General features: G+C 41.3%; 1 protein-coding gene across 7 annotated transcripts in view; it reads right to left on the bottom strand.

Annotated features, from left to right (window-relative positions):
* Nucleotides 1–2,911: 2,911 nt before the first annotated feature.
* Nucleotides 2,912–18,462, bottom strand: part of ARMH3 (armadillo like helical domain containing 3) — a 223,733-nt gene continuing 208,182 nt past the window's right edge. For 6 of the 7 annotated variants that reach the window (XM_078151093.1, XM_020967140.2, XM_020967127.2 and 3 more), the window contains 2 exons: nucleotides 10,203–10,319; nucleotides 2,912–3,701 (listed from right to left, as the gene is read on the bottom strand). In XM_078151093.1, coding sequence (XP_078007219.1) covers nucleotides 3,609–3,701; nucleotides 10,203–10,319 — 210 coding nt within the window. In that variant the 3' untranslated portion in view covers nucleotides 2,912–3,608. Of the gene's footprint in view, nucleotides 3,702–10,202; nucleotides 10,320–18,462 lie in introns of those variants that run through there. The other variant, XM_020967163.2, reaches the window with a different exon arrangement.

Here is an 18,462-nt window from a genome sequence, read left to right as displayed (position 1 = left end):
AAAGAAGGCCAAGCCTAAGCACTGATTCAGTGCAGACCAGTTGAAGTGGGCATTTTTAAGTTCCTTTTCCCCAAGCTCTAGAACCATCATCTCCCCGCTCCCTGACATACAGCCTGTACTCCAGTCGCTATGCTGGAGAATGCTTCCCAGTCTGACACCACATGCAGAGATTAAAGATAGCGGGAGAAAAGTGAGTGAGCCTCACGTGCAGTATCTCAAAAGTTGTCTGCTTTGAATTCTTTCTCAAAGAGAACTCCTGATATGTGCCCCATACTTTACCATATTCCAGCATCTGCAACTGCTGTATCTGGGAAGGAGCAGTGAGACGGAACTAGTGAGCCAGACAATGGGGAAAGAGAGAGGTCCTTGTTCCCTCCAGCTCAACCTGAAGGGGCATGACTAGTTTTCCCGAGTTCTCACTCTAAGATGATGCTTTTGCATCCTTGGTTCTGGACCCAAACCTTCCACAGTCTCTGCTGTCTCCTGCAGTTTAACTCTCCTGATGTTTGAATTTCCACTGGATCTCCCTTGGAGAGTACCAGCTGCCATAATTTCTAACCCCTTAAGTGCAACTGGAGACCTTCAGTCCATCTCTGGGGTCCCCTGGCTTGGACATAGGGGCAACGTTCCTCAGGGCCAGACTCCCTGTTTAGGGGTAGCTCCCCGGGGGAAGAAGTAAAAGACATCGGAGTTCTTTACTGTTAAGACCTGGGGTTCATTTAATCTTTTCAATTGGATTCAATTTCTATCCACTTGATTCAATTAGCCCTGGAGGAACTGTGCTTGGGAATGGGGGGGGGGAGGGAAGAGAAAGGTCAGAAAAGGGAACTGCAAGTAGGAAAGGGGGAAGCGGTGGTTCAGGCTCCTGTTCTCAGCTACCATGGAAGCCCAGACCTAGGATCACCTCAGTTGGGGCAGTCAGCTTAGCCCTTTGGCTACTAATGGGTCTGACTTCCACACCAGAGCCTCCATTATTTTCTTTCTCTTCTCCAGATGAAGGGTGCGTGTGGGAGGGGGGCAGGGAAAGGCAAAGAAGAGAGCAGGGTGAGAGGAGAAAAGTATCTGTGCCCTCAAATATAAATGGAGACCCAAGAAAACTGAGTTATTGATGAGGATGAATAGATGTAAGGGACTTTAACTGTAAGACAGGTAAGTCCAAACTTCTTCCACCTTAGGGAGGTAGCTCTCTTAAGCCTGCTGCTGACCTCCAAATCCCTGGTATGAGACTGTCCCCAGGGCTGACAGACTTTCCCCAGACCTCATTCCAGCAGAGGGGAGAGGAAAGCCGTTCTTGAACAAAAGGTAGGAGTCCTGGGAAGATTTAGAGCTGGGGCTGTAGAAGCAGAGGTGTATCTGGGGGAGTAGTTACTAGAGCATCTATGGGAAATGAAACCTGGGCAGTAAGGGTTGGAGATTGAGAACCAAAGAAGTTAACCAGTAAAAATCAATTTCTAATAACTATATGCAGACTTCCCCATTGGCTTCAGCTTGTTCCTGCAGCATCTGATTATCATTCTCGGAAACAATGAAGCCCTCCTCTCCCTGAAGTTAAGCCAATGACCAGAACTCTGAAAGCCTCAACTCTTTCCTAGCTACAGGGGGAATCACTGGCAGATTCACTTAGCCTTAGCACAAAAGGCCCCATTCCCTTTGGTTTCAAACTAATCTGAGCACCCAAGGGGCTTATTTCCCAAAGAAGGCTGATATTCCCCTCACCCACCAAGCAGAGGTGTAGCAGTTGCCCGAGCTAGGATAGTACTTTGGTGTTCCCGTCAGCCCCAACCACCCCTCCTTTGGAGGTGGGGTTTTGGTTCCTGGACACATAAATAGGCTAGGCAGGGCAGGCAAACAGGAATGAAGCCAACCCCTACACAACAGCCCTCCTCCTACCCCTAAGCCTCCTAGTCTCTGGGATGGGGGAAACAGCTATTCTAGGGCCTTGGGTGGGCATGGGTGGGGATAGAGATGTGTGTAAAAACAAAGTGAGGACCAATATAATCCTAGACTTCCAAACCATAGCTAAGGGTCGGAGTAACAAGGGTAGGCTCTATCAAAAATAGAATGTTAGTCCCTCATTTGCCATTTTCTTCCCCTGGATCTCCTCCCACTACACTGGGAGGAAGAAAGGAAATGCAAGCATTTCTCTTCTATTTCTCCTTCCCAGATCACACTACAGGGTGAATAATGAAGAATCCAGCTAACTTATCCATTCAGCCATGTTTGCTCAGAAGCAGTATGGCAGATCTTGACTAGGGAGCACAGAAGGTGAGAACCTCACTCATACTTCTACCTTCTGTCCTAACAGATTTAGAAAGTGAGGACATTCAGCTTAGTAACTAACAAAGAAAATGGCAATACAGGACAAAAACTATCTAGGATTATTTTACAGAAGGGGCTGGAGAAGGAAAAGAACAAAGGGGAAGAGATAGGAATAGGTCTGGAGATGTTTCAAGTATTGGTTAAATTTCTCTGAGGACTAGGAGATTTCTATCTTCTCCCCCACCCCCCAATACCCAAATACTCTCCTGGTCTAGACTTGATGAGGAAGGGAGCCTGGGTAGTTCACACTAAGGCTTGCTAAAATTTCCCTAAGGCTGGGATTTATATCTGGTGCTGAAGAGTTATTGTCCCAAGAGTCCTTAGGCTGGTTGAAGGACTCAAGTGTTATCCCCTCATAAATACCCTTTCCCTGGCAGGGTCTCTCTTTCCCTCCTGCTGGCAGATCACAGCAGGAACAGATCCCTCCCCAGAGGAATTTCTCAGCCAAGCTGGATGTAAACAACAGACGGACAGCGGGGGAAGGAGCACGTGTTAAACACATGGGTGGCATAAGGCACTGCTTTATGAGGGGGTCCTGGGTGAGATGACTGCTGGAACAGAGGGGAGGAGAGGAAAAGAAGCACCTGAGGAATTCAGAAAACCTCTCAATGTTTATTTCACATCCACAACCTAAAGACACAGAGTTTAAAACAGATTAAAAAAAAAACAAAACTAAGTAGTGACCTTATATGCTGCTGGGCAACAGCCTGGCTGGTGGAGGTGGGGGGGGGGGTTCCAGCCCCCAAATCAAGGCACAGCCTAGGAATTCAGAGGACAGACTCCAAGGCCCCACCTCTGCCAGAGACAATCCCCAGGATGGGGATATGGTACCGCCAAACTGTTAGGTTGGGGGATCTCAGCCTCAGGATAGAAGGAAACAAGGTCCTTTCCCTCCCCAATCCAGAATGAGGAAGCCAGTTCCTCGACTATGTGCCCTCCATACTGCAGCAGAGCCCACTGGTCTCCACTGGCCAGTGCACCTCAGCACCAAATTTCAGCTAGACCATCCCTTCATATCTGAGACCTCAATCCTGGCGGCATTCCTTTTCCTGGAGTCCCTCCCTCCCTCCCACCAAATTACATTATCACCCTGCCCGACCCCATGTCCAAGCCCCACTAGCATCTAGGTGGTCTGGAAAAAAGATTGGTGTTCCAATTCTCCCTCTAGCTTCAATTGCAGGAGAAGGGATGGTCTTTCTCTTTCAACCCTGAACCCTCAGGGAAAGAACACAGCCTAGGGGTTTTCCAAGGGGAAAGGACAATCAATGAGTAGCTTCCTAGACACAGTTTCAAGAGATGGTGGAGAATTCCTTTAGCAGAACCTCCTGGCTCAGGGTATGGAATGCAAGGTTCCTTCGAACATTGGTGCTGATGGACCGGACCTGGAGAAGGAAGACAAGAATTGAGAGAATGACAGTTACAGGGAGGTGGGATTAGGGGTGGAGAATAAGGGAACAGTGGTGGGGTGTGACCTTGGCAGCAGCCTCAGGTTTTTACAGCTTTTGTGAAAGTCTTCCTTCTTATTATTTAACTGGTGAAACTGCTCTCTGGAAGGAATAGACACAAACAACAGCATAGTATGATAGGAAGAGCATTGGATTTGGAGTCAAAGGACCTGAATTTAAATCCTAAGTGTATTACTACATGTGTGACTTGTGGCAAGTTACTTCTGTGGGCCTCAGTTTACTCAGCTGTAAAATGCGGGAGCTTGACTAGATGATGATTTGTAAGGTTCTTTTTAGCTCTAAATCCTATAAGATTGAAAATGATGAAAGGGAAAGAAAAGGGAGGGAGAAGTCAATGTATATGAGCAACATTGGGGCTCAGACTACTGAAGGGAATAAGCATGGACAGAAAAAGCCGGGGCAGTAGGAGGCATGGTGGCTAGAAGACTGGCCCAGGATCAGGAGGACCTGAATTCAAATCTGGCCTCAGATTTGTGACCCTGGACAGTCACCTGACCCTAATTACCTTTAAAAAAAAACAAAAAAGGACAGAAAAAGCAGACGCTAGGTCTTCTCTACCTGTGTTGGGAAGAAGAGCTGGGATCTGACAGGGAAGGTGAAGTTTGATCCAGTTCCAATAAATAAAAGAATAAAATTCTGAGGTCTGCTCTTTTCTAGCCAGGATTCTTAAGCTTTACCTTCCTTTTTGAATCATCACACAAATGAGTACTGGGATGGAAGAAGAGGGTTTGGAGAGAGAGAATGAGGACTGAGGAAGGTTAGGGATTACCTCCTTACTACTTTAGGGACCTAGAAGCTGCTGTAGCTGGACAAACCTCAAATGAGGGATAAAGACTAGCCACCCTTCGGTAAGGTTGAGGATGTTGCTGAGCTCACAAATAAAAGGAGTCTAGAACTCTCTCACCTTGGGAACTCACCCACTTGATCTAGTCTCTGGGACCAGAGCAAGGATCATTTTTCATACCTTTTGGCTAGAGAAAGGTATGTTTTTGGTCAAAGTAGAAATTGCTGAATCCCAAGAAAAAAGAGGAAACTACAGAAGAAGCTATGGGGGCCAGCATTCTCTCCATCATGGAAACAGGACAAGTGTGTATATGTTGGGACTAAATGGGGTAGGTGGGAGGGAAATGGCTAGGAAATAGGTATTCCTTTTACTCTAACTCTATAGATAGGCAGACTTGCAGGAATGATATTTAGCCAGCAGAGAGGAAGAGGGCGGAAATTTCAAGTGTCATAAGGTATACCCTCCTTAATCTGGGACCGAGTCCATGAAGGCTCCAGCCCTCACTGGGAGAAGGAATCACTGATAAGACTAGGAAAACTTAGCCCCAGTTCCTCAGTGGGAAAGGGTACCAAATCCCAGTGAGTTTGCTTTTAATTCCTGCGTGGTTGAAGGAGCCTTTAATGAAGTTGTCAGGTTGGAAGTCAGGAAAAGGCAAACAGCAGGCAGCTCAAGATCATTAGCTCCAAACTCGAGACAATCTACCTTCATTCTCTATCTCATAGTAGGGAAAATGGCTCTGGAAGAAGGGGTAGGATTTTTAAAAGCAGTCACTAAATAGACATCAGACACAGATCTACTAGCTCTTCCCTTTTCACGGGCAGCCCTCACCCCTACACACATAACCTCCTTCTCCAAGGAGTTTGGGGGCCAAAGTACAAGAAGCACAACCTCACAAGGGGTCAGCATTCCTGTTTCATGCCAGGCACAAATCAATATCTTCACCAGCTCAGAAAATGCAGAGGAGAGAGCTAGGGTGAAGGATAATAGATGGAAACTTTGGAATGAGGAAAATTCTATTCTAGAGAAAGGGAAAGGTGGAGCCAATATGGTGTAGTGACAGGAAGCAATACAGTCCTGAACTTTTCCTAACTGATCTAGAAAATGCAGCAGACCAAATCTGATGGGGAAATCCAGAAGAAGTCACAGTGAGTACTTAGGCTAGTCCAGCTCACCACAGGAAGCAATACAGGGAGGTCTTTAAGCCCTGGAGTGCCCAGGGAGAGGCTGTGCACAAGAACAAGAGGAGGTCTCAGACCCATTCCAAGGCAATCCTAGATCCACACTGGGACACTACAGTGGGCACTGGAACCAAATGGCAGCTTTGTTGCCCACCACCCAGGCTGGGTCTCAGATCCAGATCTTGAGCAGAAGGAGGAGACCTACACTGGGTAGTGTTGTTTCTGGTAGGGAGATCCTGGGTAGCGTACTGAGAAAGGAAAAAGTTCAGAAGTCACCAGCAGGAGCAGCACTGGTGGTGGTGGTATGGCCCAGACCTCAGGCCCAAGCAGGGTCTCACAAAGTCTAGCCTAGCCTGAAGAGGTGGGGTGGGAATCCCAGACCAAAGAGGAGCCTAGAATTCTGCCACTCTGAGCCAACAGTGCTTTCCAGCTGGCTCCAGAGATCAGACCAGGAGGGCAGCAATCAGACTTTGTCCTGGATCAGACTATTGTTGGGAGCACTAAAAGCTTGCAGGTCCCCTGCCTGTCCCTGAGATGCCAGCGTAACATAACACTCAATACACCAAGAAGGCAGCAATAGACCCAACCAGACTTTCCTTACAGAAGTATATAGAGCCCAGCCGTAATATCAAGTCCAAAGTCAGGAAGCAGACTTGAAGAATGGGTGAACATAAAAAGAACTCCTACCACAATGGGCTATTATGGTGGCAAGGATGATCAAGATACAAATTGAAAAGAATATTTTCTTTCTTTGTTTCTCCAAAACATCTATAAGCATTGCCTCAGAGAAAAACACAGCTTAGAGATAAACTCAACAACAATTCCTGGAAGAAATGAAGCAAGAGTTTAAAAAAAAATGTTTTTATAAATGGAATGAGAGGGCTTGAGGAATAAACTGGAAAAGAAATGAGAGGTATGGGAGATATAACTGTAAAGGGAATTAACAGCCTGGCACAAGAGGTACAAAACCAAGCCCAAGTAACAAGCTCCATGGAAATCTGAATGGATCAAGTAGAAGCCAATGACACCATAAGGCAACAAGAAATACTAAATCAAAATCTGAAGGCTGAAAAAAAGAGAAGAAAACGTAAGATATCTCTAGATACCTTAGCAGCAAAAACAACTGACCTGGAAAACAGATTAAGGAGAAAATAATTTAAGAATCATTGGAATACTTAACACTGTCACCAAAAAAAAGAGCCTAGACATCATATTTCAAGAAATCATAAAAGAAAACTGCCCAGATCTATTAGAACAGAGGGCAAAGTGGAAATAGAATCTACTGGTCACTTCCTGAGAAAAATCCCCAAATTAAAACTCTCCCTGGAACATCACAGCCAAACCCCAGAGCTTCTAGGTCGAAGAAAAATACTGCAAACAGAGAGAAAGAAAGAATTCTTCAAGTACTGAGGTCCCACAGTAAGGATCAACCATGACTTAGCAGCCATCAGCATAAAGGAGGAAAGAACTTGGAATATGATTTTCCAAAAGGCAAAGGATATTGGTTTTCAGCCAAGAATAACTTACCTAGCAAAATTAAGTATAATGCTACAGGGGAAAAAAATGAACCTTTAATGAAATAGAGGACTTACACATAATCTTGATAAATAGATCAGAACCAAGGAGAAACTTTGAAGTATAATGATAAATGTCCAAACAAGGATAAATTGCTTACATCCAAATATGGGGAGATGACATATATATGTCTCCTCCAAACCCTATCATCATCAGGGGTCACAGAGGGAGTCAAGTTAGAGAAAACCTGGGAGTGGTTCTGTTAGGTCTTGATGATCTTAAGAAAAGAATAAAAAAAAGGGAGAAATACACAAGGGGAAAAGGAAAGTAAGGTTAAGGAAAAATCATCTCATATAATGAGAGTGAACAAGTGGTCATCTATACAAAGACGGAAGAGGGAATGGGCACCTGACTTCACTCTCATCTGAACCAGTCAAAGGAGGGAAGTATACACACACATATACAGAGCTGAGTACAAAAATACATTGTAATCAATAGTAAATAGGCAGGAAAGGGTAGAAAGGGGACTTAGAGGGAGGGTAGATTAAGAGAGAGATCAGTCCTAAGCAAAACAAATTCTAAGGATGTACCAAAATAGTTATAGCTCTTTTTGAAGTGGCAGAGAATGCAAATGTGAAAGAGTGTCCATAAACTGAGGAATAACTGAGTCAGTTATGGTATATAAATGTGATGGAATATCACTGTGCTGAACTCTCATCAGTATAATGACCAAACAGGATTCCAGAGGACTAACGATGAAACATCCTGCCCACCTTCTGATAGAGAAGCAAATGACTCAGAGTGCAAAATGAGACAAAAAGTTTTCAAGACATGTGTCAATGTGGAAAGTTATTTTGATTGATTATACAAATGTTTTATTTTCTTGTGTTCTCAATGGTAGAGGATGGGGTGGGAAAGAGAGGGTCAGAAAGTGGATCTTGGCTGATTAAATCAAAATAAAATAAAAGAACACTTGGTAACTCTGATCACCACAACAATCAACCACAATTCCTGAGGCCTCATGATAAAATATGCTGACAGAGATGATGGACTCAGCACAAATCAAGACTTTTTTTTTGAGATATGGCCAATAAAATATTTTGTTTTGCTCAACTACACAGGCTTGTAACAGGGATTTTGTTTTTCTTGTCTTCTCAATGGGGTGGAGGGTGAGGGGGAAGTGAGAGGGAGAGATGGGTGATCTTTGTTTGAAAATAAAATAAAATTTAATTTAAAAAATGAGAGTAAGGGGGCATTGCAGAGGTGCTCGTCTCAGCCCTACATAGGGTATAGAGAAATCTAAATGTAATCATGAGGTAGAAGGGCTATGGTGAAAATAAACTTCTGCTGAGAACAGCTGTGAGTACAAAGAAAGAAAGGAGACACACAATCTAGTTAGGGCAGAGACTCCACTATCTGTTAGAGACTGCTCTGACTGACAGTGTGGAGAATGATGAAAAAGGGCCCATTGACTCTAGGTGGCTAACTGTGGGGACTTCAGAAGTAGAGCTATCTCAGAGTTCAACATGGGGGAGAGGGGGAAGGAAGTACTACTACAGACTGTACAAAAATGATTAGGCAAGAAGTGAGGACTGACTAGGGAGGACTGCACACTACACTATTCAGTGTCAAAATAAGAAGAGTTGGGCAGCCTTATTGCTGGTACCTTATTGCAGGCAGTACCTGAAGGTCCTGAGACAGTGTGATACAGTGAAAAGAACACTAGATTTGGAGTCAGAGGACCTGGGTTCAAATCCTGATTTGTCTCTTACTACCTCTATGCAGTTGGTCAAGCCTCTAGGCCTCAGTTCACTCCTATATAAAATGAGTGCATTGTATAATAAGTTCTTTGATGTCCATTCAACCTTAAATCTATGATTCTATTGTCTCATGACAGGTGAAGGGGTGGCTTATTCCCTGGAGCCCAGGCCATCTGCCCTTGGCACAACTGACCAGCTGCCATTCAACTATTCCTTTTCTCACTCTGTAAAGGCTGGGGAGAGGTGGCAGGTATCATGGGGGAAGGAGGATCTCAGAAGAAGGGTGCCATAGTGAAAGGACCCTGGGAGAGGTGGACCTAAGTCTCCCCAGCCCCCACCCAGCCCGGTGTTGGTGTCCTAAGGCACAGCCCTGGTTATTCTGTGATAGGGATCCTTAATCTGGAATCTATTAACTTGTTTTAAAAATATTCTGAAATATTTTGTTTTTTAAAAAATTATATATTTTGATATAATTTATTTCCTTTGTCATCACAAGTATTTTATGTAACGCATTAAAAATGCAATCTTAGCTAAAAAGTCTTAGTGCAATTAGCTTTAATAGCTGAAAACCACACTAAGGCTTGTGGGACACTTTGAATGATTCTGAGAAGGGATGCATGGGCTTCACTAGATTGCCAAAGGGGCCCATAGTACAAAAAAGGTGAAGAATCACCACACTTCTCTCAAATTCTCTTCCTTTGCAAATAGCTGCAGCTAAGCCACAATAGAGAGAGCTAGGATTCACTGGGTGTCAATTCAGGTGACTCTGGTTCCGGGAAATCCAAAAGTAGGGAGAGTTGGCTAGTCCTGGAGCTTCCATCTGGTTGACTAAACAGCTAGGCATCCAGAAAAAGCTAGAATGAGCCCTGGCTGGCCCTGGTTCTTCAGGAGGAGCCACAGCTGGGAAACAAGACCCACGGCAGGAAGAGAAAGAGCCAGGAAGGGGTAGTGGTCACCCTGGCAGTGTTCCTAGGTTTCCTCACAGAGCTCAGCAGAGAGCTCTGTGTGCCTCAGTTTACTTATCTATAAAATGAAGATAATGATAGATAATGTGAGGCTCAAATGAAATAAAAATTGTAAAGCATTCAGTACAGTGCCTGGCATGTAGTAAGTGCTATGTAAATGTTAGCTGTTGTTGTTATTGTTATCACTGCTATAGGGAGTAATAAGGGTTGCTTACCAACTCTTTGAAGAAAGCAGCTTCTTTATGCTGCTCTGAGTACCGTTCATACTGATCTAGTCCATCCTGCAGCTTCAAGGTTAGGGTGTCATAGTTAGCCCGGACCACCTCCAAAACCTGTAGGGGGAATGGGCAACAAAAGAGGTCAAATCACGAGCAGCCTGGGCATTCACCTCCATGCCCTTTTCCTACCTTGCCCTGAGAGAATTTAGGTAGGAGAATGACAAGGAGATACCATTCTTCCATGTCCCAGGATTGACATGTTTGTCTGCAATGGATCCAGGAATCCAAAGACCCTTTCATGGCCACCAACCAGAACAAACCTAATAGATGGGGGTAAGAGGGAACAGTGGAGGTGTACACAGACAGTGAAGAGGTTGACAGTGATTTGCCTGGTTAGCCTGAATTTCTAGTAATACTTTCTGATCACTCCATGAATATACCCCTCCTCTTGAATTGGTGGTGGGTATCTACCTGTGTAGCATGGAGGTTGGGGGGAAGAAGATATAAATGACCATTCTGGAGAAGTAGGTGGAGCCACGCCAATATGTAAGACTTACAGCAGCCAGGAGCCCTGGTTCAAGAAGGAGATAGGAAAGGCACTAGGAATCTCCAGCTTTGAAATGGAAAAGAACAATACTGAGCTGATGCCTACTGGTGAGATGCTGTAGCCTCTCCAAGAGCTCCTCCAGAGGGCAAGATGTGATGAGGTCAAGATAGGGTGCCAGGCCAGGTGCTAGAGGTAGTTCATTAGCTTAATGAAATTTTCCTTTCATTCTTGTCAGATTAAGGCTAAGATTCTCATACTTTGCAACCTGACAATTCTGCAATCACTGTAGGTTTCTTGCTCTTATCTTATTTCTTGAGTGCTAATCAAATCCTTAAAATTTTTTTAACATATTGTTGCCAATTTTACAAAAACAAGTCTCCCTAATTCCTCTACTAAATCCTTTTTATTTTTTAAATAATTTTCTATATTGCTTTCATTTCTGAATATTTCCCTCTTCCTTCCCCTTCCCCTACCCATCAGGCCTTCTCTTGTAACAAAGATAAAAAAAGAAAAGAAAAGAAAAAAAGCAGTTCAGCAAAACTAACTAACACATCATCCCAGTCTGACAGTATATGTATTCTGTATCCAAAGTCCTCTGCCTAGGCAAAGAAGGGAGGGAGTTGCATTTTCTCATCTTTTTTCCTAGGCCAACCCTAGTCATTATAACTACACATGAACTCTCTTTTAACAAAAAATCAAGTAAAATACACAATATAGCAACCTCATCTGATGGTATATGCTTATTATACATCCTTAGTTCCCACCATTCTACTGAGAAGAGGAAAGAATTTACTTATCAGTCTTCCAGGACTGAGGTTACAATTCAGAGATCATTTCACCTCTGACCATTTTCTTGTATCCATTTGCCTGCTGCTGTAACTTCTAGAACACTGGACCTTGCAAGGCACCCCACCCTCAAACAAATCAGACCTGCCATTGCTACCTTCCCAGAAAGGGTGTAGCAAGCAACTCCTTAATAAATCCCATCCACTTCCCAAAGCAAAATATCCTTCTAGGACTACCACAGCCCCTGTAAGTGTTATCTCCCCCCATTAATATGCAAGTTATTTGATGACTTTTGTATTTGTACCTCCAATGCTTAGTTAATAGTAGTAGTAATAATAATAATAATAATAATAATAATAATAATAATAATAGCTAGCATTTATATAGCTGATTAAGGTTAGCAAAGAGCTTTACATATGTTATCTCATATCCTCACAACAGAAGTAGGGGTTATTATCCTCATTTTACAGATGAGGAAACTGAGACTGAGAGAGGTTATAGTGACTTGCCCAGAGTTATACGTCTGACTGTGTCTACAGCAGGAATAGAATTCAGATCTTCCTCACTCCCAAGTTGAATGCTTCATCCACTACATCACTGTAGTGGCTATTCTAAGTGTTAGTTCAGTGTTTGGCACACAGTGCTTCATACGTGCTGTTGTGTTCACTCATTCAGCATACTGTTCTCTTGCTTCTTCTTTCTTCACTCTGTCTACTTCATATGAGGCTTTCTACTTTTTCTAAGTTCCTCGTATCACAATATTCTATTACATTCACAATTTGCTTTGACATTCACCAATCAATGTTCCTCCTTTTTGCTCCCAGTTTTATGTGCTACCACAACAGGTGGTGTTGTGGAAATACACATAAACATACTGTATATACACAAGGGCATTGAGGTGAATGCCCAGGTGAATGCCCGAGTGTGTATGTACATATATACACATACACAAATATGTAATGTATACAGGTACATATACATCCATTCAAAAGGAATGTAGCATGATCCAATTTTGAAACTGAAGTACATTGAGCACTCTAGTGTGGTGTCAAAAAAAATGTTGAATATCACTGTTTCTCTCAAAAATTTAAAATATTCTGTGGTGTTGTAAGGGCACTTTGGCAAATAGTTTGGGAAGGAATGAGATGATAGGCCCCTGCACCAGGGTGGTGGCAGTGTCAGAGGCCAGAGGTCAGAAGGAGGCATATACAAAAAGATATTTTGAAGGCAGAATCAACAGGCCTTGGCAACAGTTTGAGGGTGAGAAAAGAGGGGAAGAATCATGGATAACAGACATCCCATGCCCCAGGTGTCAGTCTGGGGAACTAGGAGAATCAGGGTACAGAGTACATTTTGGTATTTAAAAGCTACTTACTCTCTCTAGGAGGGAGATAATGGGATACAATGGGAAGAGTCCTGGATATTAAGTCAAAAGGCCTGTATTCAAATTCCAGATCTTCCAATTCACTAAACACATGACCCTGGGAAAAGTAACAAAATTTTTGAGCCTCAGTTTTATCTGCAAAATGGAGATTTTGACAATTCTTGCATTTGATTTACTTAGATCATTGTGAGAAAAATTTCTTTGTGAGCTATTTTGGGAAAATGGTATGAAGAGATTACAAAATCACAGAACATCATCTTTGTTTTATGCCACTGTTACCAATGCGTCCTTTGTCCTATACCCACATAGTCTATATATCCGACACAATATTGGTTTTGGTCCTAAAGTAATGCAAGTTTTGATATATGATATATACTCTTGTCTTATACTTCAGTGTATATACTAGTCAGGCTGTTCTGGACCATTCTTTAGTCTCCACAAAAATCTGATTTCTCTTTTTGGGTACCCCTACTTCCTGATCATGTCTCTCCTTCCCTTCAACCACTCAGATCCAGTTTCTTGAGCATCCCAAATCTGTATGCAGTGATTCTTGTTTCCTTCTTCCAGGAGTTGATCTTGAATCCTTTATGGGGGCCTTCACTTCATTCATGTTCCCTATTGAGCCCCTTCATGACTGGGATGATGGTGGGGAAGAGAGAGGATAGACAGTTATTAGCAATTCCCCTTTCAATACATGGTTATCACCTTTCTCCTAGTGAGCTCTGGAGAATCCAAAAACCCCTCTCCAAACCCTCTTATTTAATATTCTGTTACACTGGAATATTGGAGCTGAGAATATCCTTTAAAAAAAAGAATAAATCTGAGACATACATTTTAAAAGGTAAATGTCACTGAATAAATAAATTAATTTAGGTAGAATTGTCATTTTTATTATATTGATTCAACCTACTCATGAATAATAAATATTTCTCCAATTGTTTTAGATGTGTCTTTATTTGTGGGAAGTGTTTTGTAATTGTGCTCATACAGTTCCTGGGTTTGTCTTGGTAGGTAGACTCCCAAGTATTTATATTGTTTGCAGTTATTTTACTATGTCTTCTTGATGGACTTTGTTGGTAATATATAGAAATGCTTCCTTGAGTCTTGTATTTGAAAGTCAAATTTTCTATTCAGCTCTGGTCCTTTCATCAAGAATGCTTGAAAGTCTTCTATTTCATTGAATATCCATTTTTTCCCCTGAAGGATTATACTCAGTTTTGCTAGGTAGGTGATTCTTGGTTTTAATCCTAGCTCCTTTGACCTCTGGAATATCATATTCCAAGCCCTCAGATCCCTTAATGTAGAAGCTGTTAAATCTCGTCTTATCCTGACTGTGTTTCCACAATTCTTGAATAGTTTCTTTCTGGCTGCTTGCAATATTTTCTCCTTGACCCTGGGAACTCCGGAATTTGACTATATCTTCCTGGGAGTTCTCCTTTTGGGATCTCTTTCAGGAGGTGATCGGTGGATTCTTTCAATTTCTATTTTACCCTCTGGTTCTAGAATATCAGGGTAGTTTTCCTTAATAGTTTCTTGAAAGATAATGTCTAAACTCTTTTTTTTTTTGATCATGGCTTTCAGGTAGTCTAATAATTTTTAAACTATCTCTCCTAGATCTATTTTCCAGGTCAGCTGTTTTTCCAATGAGATTTTTTTTTTTTTGGCTAGGCAATGGGGTTAAGTGACTTGCCCAGGGTCACACAGCTAGTGTTATGTGTCTGAGGCTGGATTTGAACTCAGGTACTCCTGAATTCAGGGTCAGTGCTCTATCCACTGTGCCACCTAGCTACCCCCTTCCAATGAGATATTTCACATTGTCTTCTATTTTTTCATTCTTTTGGTTTTGTTTTATAATTTCTTGATTTCTCAGAGAGTCATTAGCTTCCATTTACTCTATTCTAATTTTTAAGAAATTATTTTCTTCAGTGAGCTTTAGGACCTCCTTTTCCATTTGGCCAATTCTGTTTTTTAAGGCATTCTTCTCCTCTTTTGCGATTTGTTCTAGTCTATTTTTTTAAGGTGTTATTTTCTTCAGTATTTTTTTGGGTCTCCTTTACCAAGCTGTTGACTCTTTTTTTTCATGATTTGCTTGCATCACTATAATTTATCTTCCCAATTTTTCCTCTACTTCTCTTATTTGATTTTCAAAATCCTTTCTGAACTCTTAAATGGCCTAAGACCAATTCATATTTTTTCTTGGAGCCTTTGGATGTAGGAGCTTTGACTTTGTTATCTTCTTCTGAGTGTATGTTTTGATCTTCTTTGTCAGCAAAGTGTTTTTTGTGGTTTGCTCATTTTTCCAGCCAATTACTTGACTTTTTAATTCTTTGTTAGAGTCGGGCTCTGCTTCCAATGTGGAGAGTTTACTGTCCCAAGATTTGGGATTTTATGCAGCTGTTTTCAGAGAAGTTTTCAGTTCTTCCAAAGCGGTATGATATTAGGAGACGTGTTTAAGCAGCCGCTGCTGCTGCTGCTGCCACTGCCAGGGGCTGCACAGGGGCCAGGGCTTCACCTTGCTCCTCTCTCACCCAGGTCGGACAGACCTTTCCCACTGACCTTCTAAGTTGTCTTCAGTGTTTGTGGGTTGAGAAGTTTGGAAACCACCAGAGCTGCAGTGATCTAGTCCCCTGAGGCCTGCTCTGGGTTTGCTGGGGTTTGACCTGTGTAGGTATGGCACATACTGGATTGAGCTCCTCCTCTCCCAGTCTGGTGCAACAGACCTTTCCCATCAACCACCCAGGTTGTCTTGGGTAGGAAATTTGTTTTGCTCTGTCTTTTTGTGGGTTCTACTGCTCTAGACTTTGTTTAGAGTCATTTTTTACAGTTATTTGCAGGGATTTGGGGGAAAGCTCAAGTGAGTCCCTGCTTTTACTCCATCTTGGCTCTGCCACCATATTTACATTGTAAAAGGAATTCAGTAGCGTCCTTCTTTACCAATTTTTCCAAATAGTATTGGGATTAACTGTTCTTTAAATGTTTGGTAGAACTCACTTGTGAATCTATCTGGTCCTAGGGATTTTTTTGGGGGAGCTTACTGATGGCTTGTTCCATTTCTTTTTCTAAGATTTATTTATTTAAGTATTTTATTTCCTCTTCTGTTAATCTGGGCAATTTATATTTTTGTAAATTTCATCCATTTCACTTAGATCGTTAGATTTATTGGCATATAATTGAACAAAATAGGTCTTCATAATTGTTTTAATTTCATCTTTGTTAATGGTGAATTCACCCTTTTTAATTTTGATACCAGTAATTTGGTTTTCTTCTTTCTTTTTTTAAAATGAAATTAACTAATGGTTTATCTATTTTAGTGGGTTTTTTTCCCCTAAAACCAGATCCTAGCTTTACTGGTTAGTTCAATCGTCTTTTTACTTTTAATTTTATTAATCTCTCTTTAGATTTTTAGGTCTTCCATTTTGATGTTTAATTGGGGATTTTTAACTTGTTCTTTTTCTAGTTTTTTAAATTGCATGTTCAATTAATGGTTCACTCTCTCTTTTACTGAAGAAAGAGCTTAGAGATATAAAATTTCCTTTGATTACTTACTGCTTTGGCTGCACTCCACAAGTTTTGATATGTTATGTCACTGGTGCTATTGTCTTTAATGAAATTATTGATTGCTACTATAATTTGTTCTTTGATCCACTCACTCTTTAGGATTAGATTATTTGGTTTCTTCTTCTTCTTTTCTTCTTCTTCTTCTTCTTCTTCTTCTTATTATTATTATTATTATTATTATTATTATTGTTAGGCAATTGGGGTTAAATGACTTGCCCAGGGTCAAACAGCTAGTAAGTGTGTCAAGTGTTTAGTCTGAGGACGGATTTGAACTCAGGTACTCCTGACTTCAGGGCCAGTGCTCTATCCACTGTGCCACCTAGCTGCCCTCCAATTAATTTTTAATCTATGTTTCAATGGCCCTTTATTGAATGTAATTTTTATTGCATTATGGTTTAAAAGGGATGCATTTAATATTTCCGCTTTTTTGCATTTGGTTGTAAGGTTTTTATGCCCTAATGTGGTCATGTTCTTGTATAGGTGCCATGTACAGCTGAGAAAAAGGTATACTCCTTTCTATTCCCAATCAATTTTCTCCAGAAGTCTATCATATCTACCTCTGCTAAAATTCTATTCATCTTCTTAACTTCTTTCTTATTTATTTTGTGGTTAGATTTATCTAATTCTGAGAGGAGAAAGTTGAGGTTCCCCCATTAGCACAGTTTTACTGTCTATTTCCTTCTGTAAATCATTAAACTTTTCCTTGAAGAATTTGGATACTATGCCATTTGGTACATATATGTTTAGTACTGATATTGCTTAATTGTCTATGGTAACTTTTAGTGAAATACAGTTTCCCTAGAGAGCAATTTGGAATAATGCCCAAAGGGCAATCAAACTGTGCATACTCTTTGATCCAGCAATACCACTACTAAGTCTGTATCCCAAAGAGATCATAAAAAAAGGAAAAGGATCTACACGTACAAAATATTTATAGCAGATCTTTTTGTGGAGACAAAGAATTGGAAATTGAGAGGATGCCCATCAGTTGAGGAATGGCTGAACAGGTTGTGTTATATGAATGTAATGAAGTACTACTGCACTATAAGAAATGATGAGCAGGTAGATTTCAGAAAAATCTGGAAAGACACAAACTGATGCTGAGTGAAGTGAGCAGAACCAGGAGAACATTGTACACAGTAACAATAACACTGTGTGATGATCAACTATGATTGACTTAGCTCTTCTCAGCAATATAATGATCCAAGACAACTCCAAAAGACTCATGATGGAAAATGTTATCCACATTCAGAGAAAGAACTGATGGAGTTTGAATGCAGATTGAAGCATACTATTTTCACTTTTTTGTTTTGTTTTTTCCTTCTGTTCTGATTCTTCTTTCACAATATGACTAATGTGGAAATATATTTACATGATTGCACATGTATAACTTAAATCAGATTGCTTGCCATCTTGGGGAAGGGGAAGGGAAAGGAGGGGTAAAAAAATCTGCAACTCAAAATCTTTAAAAAAAATGAATGTTGAAAATTGTCTTTATATCTAATTAGAAAAAAAGTACTATTAAAATATAGTTTCCATACTTACTTTTAAATAGGTCTATTTTTGCTTTTCCTTTGTCTAAGATCATGATTACTACTCCTGCCTTTTTTACCTCAGCTGAAGCATAACAGATTCTACTCCCGCCCCTTATTTTAACTCTGTGTGTGTCTTTCTGTTTCAAGTGTGTTTCTTGTAAACAACATATTGTTGGATTGTGGTTTCTAATCCATTTTTGTTATTCACCATTCACAGTGATGATTATTGTGTATTTCCTTCCATCCTATTTTTTTCCCTCCTGTTTATCCTTCTCTCTTTTTACCCTGACCCTCTTCAAAAGTCTGTTTTGCTTCTGATTATTGCTTCCCTTAATCCGCTCTTCCTTTTATCACTTTCCCTCTTTCTTTTATTCCCTTCCCCTCCTATTTCCCTGTTGGGTAATAGATTTCCATACCAAACTGAATGTGTATATTATTCCCTCTTTG

Source organism: Phascolarctos cinereus, unplaced genomic scaffold, assembly GCF_003287225.1.
Source record: "Phascolarctos cinereus isolate Bilbo 61053 unplaced genomic scaffold, phaCin_HiC Scaffold_3;HRSCAF=262, whole genome shotgun sequence".
Lineage (NCBI taxonomy): Eukaryota > Metazoa > Chordata > Mammalia > Diprotodontia > Phascolarctidae > Phascolarctos > Phascolarctos cinereus.
Note: the sequence above shows the minus strand (reverse complement) of the source record. Positions and strands in the feature narration are given on the sequence as shown.